The following is an 8,967-nucleotide window of genomic DNA, read 5'->3' on the forward strand; positions in this document are numbered from 1 at the left end:
TGGGAAAAAACACAACTCTCCAGACTGGGAGATCAGTACTTGAGCCACAACACTGCCAGAACTGGTTCTTGGAGTTCTCAGTTACAAGCAACTCCAATAGGAATTTGTGACGTGACTTACAGTTGTCATTATTTGTCATTTTTTGTTTATATAGATTTATACTTGCATTTTGTCATACTTTTTTTTTTTTTTTTGGGGGGGGGGGGTTCAGTCATTTTGTTTGTATCACATTTTTTTTGTATGTAGTTGTGTTATTATGTCGGTTATAAATGTATGTACAGTATGCATAGATTATGTTGGTTTCCACTGTTTTACAAATAAAAAATGAATCTGGTAAACTCCCAATGATCAGTGTGACAGTGCCCTTTTGTTGAGCATGGTTCCTGCTGCAAGGTCCTGTTAGAGTGTAAGTATATTGAGAAAAGGCTGCCAGTTTCAGATTAATCCACCTAGTGAGTTGGGGATACCAGGGCTAGCTTTGGGGTTTTGAGTGATAAGAAAATTGGCATATGTTTTTTTGGTTTAAAATTTTTAATGGACGTGATGTTTAAAAGGAGATTTGGGGTGTACTTGAAAGAATGTGTTTGTATGTGTATGAATTACAAATAAGCATGAATTTTTCATGTGTTTTTGTAAGTATTATTAGCATATATGTGTTAGACATGGAGACTGAGGTAGAAAAAGAAAGTGTGTGGATGTGTGTCATTATTCTATACCTTTTTTATATAATCTATAGGATAATTTCCAGTGTCCTAGCTCATTCCCAGTTACTATTCAACAGGTGAAAACTACAGCTCCTCGACGGTACTGTGTTCGACCAAATTCTGGGTTGGTAGAGCCTCATGGTGCTGTCAGTGTGGCGGTGATGCTCCAGCCGTTTGAATATGATCCACACGAAAAGAACAAACACAAGTTTATGGTGCAAAGTCTATTTGCTCCAGAAGGAGAAGTCAACCCTTTTTTTTGGTTTTTTTAGTTTGGGGTGCTTTAATTTAGTGGGCTGTTGTTTAGGGAAAAAATGGGTTTTCTAAGCAGGGGAAAAAAAATTGCCCTTGGGGAAATTTTAACCCCAAAAGCGTTTTTTTAAAGGCCCTTTAATGGCTTGGGGGACCCAGTAAAACATTTATTTGAAGATTGGGTGATTTTTTTGTATCAGGTGATTAGATGTTTCCTAACTATAAATATGCACATACTTCCTTTTTTAGGAATAGTATAATTGGATAAATTGGCTGCTAACAATTTCTATTTTCCTTTGTAACCAACTAAGTACTGGGATATAACTATCAGAAGTATTGTGCATTTTCTTAGGATGTGAACATTTTTATAATTTATTTAGACCCCAACTTGATTGTAACATCTTGTGGAGAATGTATGTTACAGGGGTGTTGGTTAGTTATTTTGACTGTTTTCCTTAATTTTTGCAGTCCATTGACCTGTTCATAGTGTTTCATGGTTTAACATAAACTGAAAAGTCATGTTAGCTATTCAGGTTTACATAATTTGAGGGGATGATTCCTCTGATCATGAAGCATGTTTCAGAATAAATTGTGGGCATTAAAATTACAAGGATTAATGAGGTGATTTTGGAGTCTTAGAGGGTGTAACTCACTCCATAGGCAGCTGCCATGATGAATTGGTTTCCTTTTTGATTTTCATTGAATGTGAGCATTTCTCAAGCAGTGTGTTTAGGGAGCAGTAATCATAACAAGGTCAGAGGTGCTCTATGTTCATGTGGGGATGTTAGTGTAGTATGTTTAGTTTTCCTTGTTAAAGTGTAAAGTCTTTTTTTTTTCTGTATTTGTGTGTGTTTGTATATATGTGTAGGTAGGTGTATGAATATTTTTGTTACCAATTTTGTTAAATTCCAGTTCAAGGAAGCTGACCAGAGTCAGTTGATGGATTCAAAACTAAGGTGCGTATTTGAATTACCAATGGATGCAACACAAGCACCACAGAATAACATTGATGCCGCGCCTGCATCTCAGCCACAAGTGGAAGTTCCCAAGCCCTCTCCTAAGGTAAGTTGTAAAGTTGTTCAACCTTTTTGAATTTTAAAATTTAAATACATATACAATTATTCCTGACAGGTACAAGTCCTATTCTAACTGCCCAACAAAATCTTGAGGTAGATGCACATAGTATATGCAGTGTGCAATTTTTACAAGTAATAAGGAAACAAAAAAGAGAAAAGAGTATTGTGAAAGAAAAACTGCATGAACGAGACATTATAACAGTGATGCAACTTCACATTATTAGAGTACTTCAGGAATGAGGGTGAGTGTTATTCACCCATCCATATCTTTAACCTCTTGGATCCAGTTAATATGATCATATCTTTAAAAAAAAGTGGCTTGCAGCGAGGGTGGCATGAACATGCCATCATGAAAAATTTTGGCCAAGAGCTGGGATGAGGGGAAGATGCCATCATGAGAATTTCGGCTGAAGGCTGGGGTGATGGGAATGTCTCTTTACAAGTGCACAAACCTCTTGGAGGGTGATTCGATTTTGTGGGCATTTAGGAAGGTTCTTGCATTATTTCTATCGGTAAATGAGTGTGGAATGTACAATCCGGCTTAAGGGTATTGTCCCAAATGAGGGGCGGGGGAAGTTAAAGGGTCTAATTGAGTTAGGTAGCCTATGTTATACGTACAAGAATGAAGAAACTACCACAGGACTGTTTGAGCCAAAACCGGTGTATTTCTTGGGAGGTGCAAGGGTATAAGCACCAACAGGCAAACTTTGGCCGCAGGTAATTAGAGCCAGGTACACCTGTATGGACTTTGCTTGTTGCAATCTTGCATATGGCATTTGATAATTGCATTGCCCATAGATATGAGTTTGTGAGTGTCCAAAGATCACTTTTATACCAATATCAGAAAAAATGAAAATCCCTATGATTTATTAAGAAATATTTTGATTTTTTTCTTTGAAAATGTGAGTTTTTTTAAAAATTCAATTGTAACAAAACTGTGGATGGCAATATCAGTACAGAATTGTTTGTTTATGAATCTAGCTTGCATATAAGATTGAACTGTTTTAATCTTCCTCATTTGATAGGAGTAAACTCATTTTTTACATAAACAAAAATATTACTTGCCCAGATAAATTTTTTTTTATTGATATTTGTAAAAAAAGACTGTTGGGCATGGAAAAGCATTACAATGATCGGACGCCTGGGTGGGGTTGGTATTTTCCATATTAATCGTACCTACAACCATTTTTAACTGGAAACCCATGAAAAGGATGCATTAGCTGTATGAACTCCTTATGAAGCAGATGGATAAAACAAGTTTCAAGCGTTTACGAAGTTAAAATTTCCAATCATGGGGTGCCCTTTATATTGAAGTGCTCATTACAACGGAAATGACAAAGTTCATATCAAAACAAACTTGCTGACGGTGAACGGTACCAACTGCTAGAGCTATTTCACATTGAAAAATTTATCATCATTAGTTATACTTTTATTTTTTTACATTAGTGCTTCATACTCGGTACACATATAGACCCTTACACAAACTACAGGGAGTCTCAATGGAAAGCATATTTCATGTGCAATTGTATACAAAACTCACATTTTCGAAGAAAAAAATCAAAATGTTTCTTAACCCTTTGCCGACGGGTGGCAAGTACGCACATGCCATGGCATGGCTGGACTATCTGCCAGGGGTATGTACGTACATGCCATGGTGTATGTATGGACGTGTCATGATTTTTGTTACAATCACGGCAAAATATTATTTTTCTGCCACTGAAAGTGTGTGTAAGTCATTTTTAACACTCATTTTTACTATAAAAAAAGAAAAAAAAGAAGAAAAGAAAAAAAAAAAATATATATACATACATATACATATACATATACATATACATATACATATACATACATATATATAATATATATATATATATATATATATATATATATATATATATATATATATATTATATATAATATATATATATATATATATATATACATATAACATATATATATACATATACATATACACATATACAACAAACCTATGAATTTAACTCCAAGATTCCACACACTGCTTATTTTATTCAGACTATAGAGCGTAGAAAATAATGATAACTGAAAATACAACATAGGCTCGTAGTATTACGAAGAAATGGCAAGGGATGCTGGTATTTGGCATGAGCGGTCGCGCATGCTAGGGCGACGATATAAGCCCCCGGCAGTCTGGCCCAGGCCACTATGAATACTACCCGTCGGGAAATGGTTAATAAATCGTAGCGATTTTCATTTTTTTTGATATTGGACACTCAACAAACTTATATCTATGGGCAGTGTAATAATCAAGTGCAGTATGCAAGATTGCAACAAGCAAAGTCCATACAGGTGTACCTGGCTCTAATTACCTGCGGCCAAAGTTTGCCTGTTGGTGTTTATACCCTTGCACCTCCCAAGAAATAAACTGGTTTTGGCTCAAACAGTCCTGTGGTAGTTTCTTCATTCTTGTACTTATAACATAGGCTACCTAACTCAATTGAACCCTTTAACCTCCCCCACCCCCCCTCATTTGGAAACGGTTCCCTTTAGGAAGATCACTATATCCATGACTGGGCAGGTTGTATTACAGAAAATTTAATGTTTTGTGTGTGCAGGGGGGGAGGGGGGCACAAATACCAAAATATTGAATATCTAGAGATGATATGGAGTCTGTGTAAGGTAAACAGTAGTTGCCATCTGGATAAAGTGTATCAAATAACAAATGTAGACATTGGAAAATAAGAACTCAAGAAATGAAACACTTATGCAGAAAAAGATAATGATATTGCCAAGGGGGGGGGGGGGCAAGGAGTCTTAATACTGCACATGGTTGTTTGTGTGCGCCAAGCTGACAAGTGACACATCTGGCCAGAGCTTAGGCTATGTACAGGTAGCAATATATCAGGATCCAAGGGGTTAATACATGGCATGTAAAATATATCTTCTAAGATCATGTGTTACATTAACTCTATAAAGAAGTATACAAAATGTAAATCATATCAGCTATATGTACAGATGGTCATAATTCAGAGTGGCTGTATTATGAATATAACCATAATCAAAGACAGCGAGGTGGTATGTTGTATATTTAGTTGAGTTTTAAGGTCCTGCTAAAATGTGCTGACTTTAATCCTACTCTGTTAATTATTGTATTGTAAAGGCAGGGACATCACAGGAGGGATTCTTAGAACTAGCCTTTGTCAAGTGGTAAAAAATGACAGGGGGGGGGGGATCATTGGAAAATGGTGAAATGCAACCTTATGGTTTCTTCCCTGGGTGAATATAAATTAATTGTTCAGCCTGTAATTATTCTATCAGCTAAATTCCTTAAAAAAAACTACTACTACTACTACTACTGTCTGTTCAGAAATGCATTATGTAGTATGGTCTCAAGCTGGTCTAGAGAGAATTTTGAAATTTGGGTCTTACTAAGGTGTTTGGATGTTAACCCATCGCTGCTGAATCCCATGTACCAGCATCATAACAAACCACTTGGTCTGTGGGGTAAGCCTGTATGTGTGGCAACACACCAGAGTGCATGGAGTGGGACGTTCAGCTTGATGTAGCGGACTCCCGCACCCAGTGTCTGGCTGTTGCCAGAAATCACCAGAGTTTTATCACGCTCAGGGATTTCTGATACCAGCAGCGAGGGGTTAAGGGTTTCCTAAAGTTTTGAAAAGTATCTGGTAACACAAAAATAATTGAAATCTAGAGGAAGAAAAAAATGTATGGTTGGAAATAATTGTTATAGATATATGGGTTGATAATTACATTTTAATGGAAAATAACACTTATTTGGATGATGGAAATTCTCATTCTCCTCTCCTTTTGTGAAGTTTGACACCTGAAAATGTGTTTTGATTCATAAGTTTGGATTCAGTGCCAAATGTTTATCATTATTAACTGGGAAGATGCCAAAGAATTGATGAACTTCATATACAAGTAATTGCTGAGTAAAAGAGTAGATTAAGATATTTTCATTGATAAAATATTTCATAAGAATATGTAATTTATTTTAAAAATGTAAAATAGGGAATTTTTTAGTTTCTATATTTATATCCATTTATTCTGTTTAGGCCAATAACATTGAAGCGGAACTCAGGAAGGCTGGTGACGAAATTAAACGACTGCGAGAGGAAATTAGTGCACTTCGTCAAGAGAATCTTCAGCTTAAGGCAAGTGTTTATTTAGAGATTATGGGCTTTTTTTTATGCGTGATGATGAATAAGAGGTTATTATTAACTTTCATTGAAATTGTTAAAATTTTAAAATTTGTTTTATTATTGTGTGGATAAATTTTACTGTGTTACTGGCTTACTCCAATGGATTTTGAAATTTTAAGAACGTCATTAAGAGCGTCTTCTTCCAGGAGGACTCCCTGAGGCAGCGCACACATGCCAGCAGCACAGGAGAGAAGAAGACAGTGGCTGCTAGTGTCATTCAGCATCATGATACGCAACAAGGCAACCCAATGATGCATTTGGTTGCTGCTCTCATCATCGCTCTTGTTGGCTATATTCTCGGCAAATTTATCCTTTGAAGAATTCCCAGTACCATTGCCCAGGATCACTAGGTAGCAATCGGCCATTTTTTCTCCCACAACCAACACACTAATTGCCCTCGTCAAACTTTTTTTGTAGGGCAGGTTCATCATTTGGTGGACTCTAGTTGCTAGCTGGGAATATTGGAATATTATTAGCTATCATCTATAGCTGTCTGCCTTCTTCAAATACGGAATAGCATTTGGCCTTGTTTTATTTACCATAACAATTTTTGATATTAAAATTTTTATTGAGTTAGATTGAAAAGATAAGCTGCCTTCAATTTGACAGTGTCTGAGACTCTAATGGAGTCGTAAGCACTTGGACAAATGTGTGGGAAAAAATCATCATATTGTAAAGAAACCCAGTTAGCTTGCTTTAATGTATATCACTTTCAGGCATTCTAGGCAGAAAGATTAATCAAGAGGAAATACAGCCTTTTTGAAACTTATTAAGGAATATAAATTTGAATTTGTACATTTTGTCGTGGAATAATTTATTTAATACTGCATAGTCATACAACTTCGCATTATAAAAGATATCCCTTTTGTTTATGAAAATATTATACATTAGTTTTATATATATATGGAGTATGCAAAATAATGTAATTTTGGCCAGAAGCAAATAGCATTTGCATTTCATGATGCATCACTTTTGCCTGTGATTAGTTATTAAACATTATGAAATATTCATGTGCTCTTTCAATATGTATCATTTAGCAATAGGTAAAGTATATGATGTCTTCTTTTGTTTGGTACAGAGGACAATTCTTTACCAGTGCGTTGTTTCACATCTTAAAGGTTAAAAAGTATTTGGATTATTTTAATGTAAAATAGTAACTGTTATGCTGTAACATCCTTTAATAACATTTCCATAGCAGAACTTATAAAAGACTATTTTGTCAGATAAGCCTCTCTTGCTTTTTTTTACATTTTTTTGTTTATTTATTTTTTTATTATTATTTATTTATTTTTTTTTATTTTTTATTTTTATTCTTATTATTTTTTTTTTTTTTGTAATAATTACCTTAGTTTATTATTTTAAACTCATTTATGATTAGTCATACTCTACACTTAGACTAACCCGTTTCACAGTGTATCACGTTTAGCATACATACAATCGATATGATTTTTAATTTATTTCTCATGGAGGGGTTTTGATTTTTGTGGAATCACTTTACTCAGTACCCTTTTCTGGTCATTGGTATATATCAGCTATTCAGTCTAAGACAAAGTCCTGGTGAAGAGTCTCGTGCAAAGCTCTTCTCTCCCTTCCAGCCCCTTACCCTTATCCCTCCCTTACCTTAATCCTACTGGCCAAGGATATAAAGCAGTCCTGATAGTAACAGATTTATTAATCTATATAAGTGTTTGGATTCGATGAACAACTTGTTCTCGAGTCATGGTGGAGATCGGTTTGTTAGAGATTTACAGGGTTGACGCAGTAGAGGGCAACGTAGGAGTCATTCACTCAAGCGTAGATAGAAGTAGGTTTGAACCATAGCCTCCAGAGACATTCAAGGGACTTACACAAGTACTTCCCCACAGATGAGAATGTGGGGATCCTCTCTCCAAGGGCAACTCATTGTAAGAATGTAGCTTACATACATATGAAAACCATGCAGCCCTTCATAAGGTGTGACTTGGCATTGTCTTACACTGAAGTTTGGTCTGACCAGTGATTTTCAGTCTGTACTTGGGTGAAACAGGTTAGAAATATTTATATGCATTTCTGAAGTTAGTCTATTAACAGGAAGTGGAATAGGGCTTAATTTCACTGGTCAGGTTACATTTTTGTAATGTTATTCCAGCTTAAAATACCTATATGAAAATTATGGTCTGTGTTAGGTTTGTCAATCCTTTTTTGTACATTACACTGTAGTATGCAAGAGCTGTTTGTACAAAAGGTGAAGTCTCCCCTTGTATATAAGTTGGTGTGATATGTTCTTGTCTTCAATCACATTTGTATTTTTTTTAAGTAAATTTCTTTGCTTCTTTCCCCACTGGTAGTTATGTACATTACCCTCTTTATTCATTGTCAGTTACTAGTCAATTGTAAACATGTGTGGGTAAACTTCCATCAGTAATTTGGAAATGTTTGATAGCACTTAGTTATCATACTATAAAAATGCTTACAAGTTTCTTACATATGTGAACATTTTCTAGTAAACATTTGCTAGGTACACTTCCTTTGCACGAGACAGATGGAAGTCATTAGGGACAAGGGTCTGACTTAAAACTCAAATGCTTTGATTGGTGGAGCCATTGTGTTATAATGTTTACTGCTGCGTGTCTGCAACTAACTTTGGACAGTATAAAGGAGTATAGCCAGTGTATTTTTCACACTTGTTTGTAACACCACGGTGGTCAGTCCCGGGGTTTTGTACCCATGTGTACAGTGTGCAGCGTGTCATAA

General features: G+C 35.5%; 1 protein-coding gene across 1 annotated transcript in view; it reads left to right on the forward strand.

Moving 5' to 3' along the window:
* Positions 1 to 662: 662 nt before the first annotated feature.
* Positions 663 to 8,967, forward strand: part of LOC119572560 (vesicle-associated membrane protein-associated protein A-like) — an 8,328-nt gene continuing 23 nt past the window's right edge. Inside the window, exons 1-7 of the mRNA XM_037919665.1 lie at positions 663 to 674; positions 737 to 966; positions 1,090 to 1,156; positions 1,309 to 1,388; positions 1,781 to 2,018; positions 6,088 to 6,186; positions 6,381 to 8,967. The exon at positions 6,381 to 8,967 is cut by the window's right edge and continues 23 nt beyond it. Of these exons, the coding sequence (XP_037775593.1) occupies positions 663 to 674; positions 737 to 966; positions 1,090 to 1,156; positions 1,309 to 1,388; positions 1,781 to 2,018; positions 6,088 to 6,186; positions 6,381 to 6,551 (897 nt within the window). The 3' untranslated portion in view covers positions 6,552 to 8,967. The remainder of the gene's footprint in view (positions 675 to 736; positions 967 to 1,089; positions 1,157 to 1,308; positions 1,389 to 1,780; positions 2,019 to 6,087; positions 6,187 to 6,380) is intronic.

Source organism: Penaeus monodon, chromosome 4 (genome assembly GCF_015228065.2).
Source record: "Penaeus monodon isolate SGIC_2016 chromosome 4, NSTDA_Pmon_1, whole genome shotgun sequence".
In the NCBI taxonomy this organism is placed as follows: Eukaryota; Metazoa; Arthropoda; class Malacostraca; order Decapoda; family Penaeidae; genus Penaeus; species Penaeus monodon.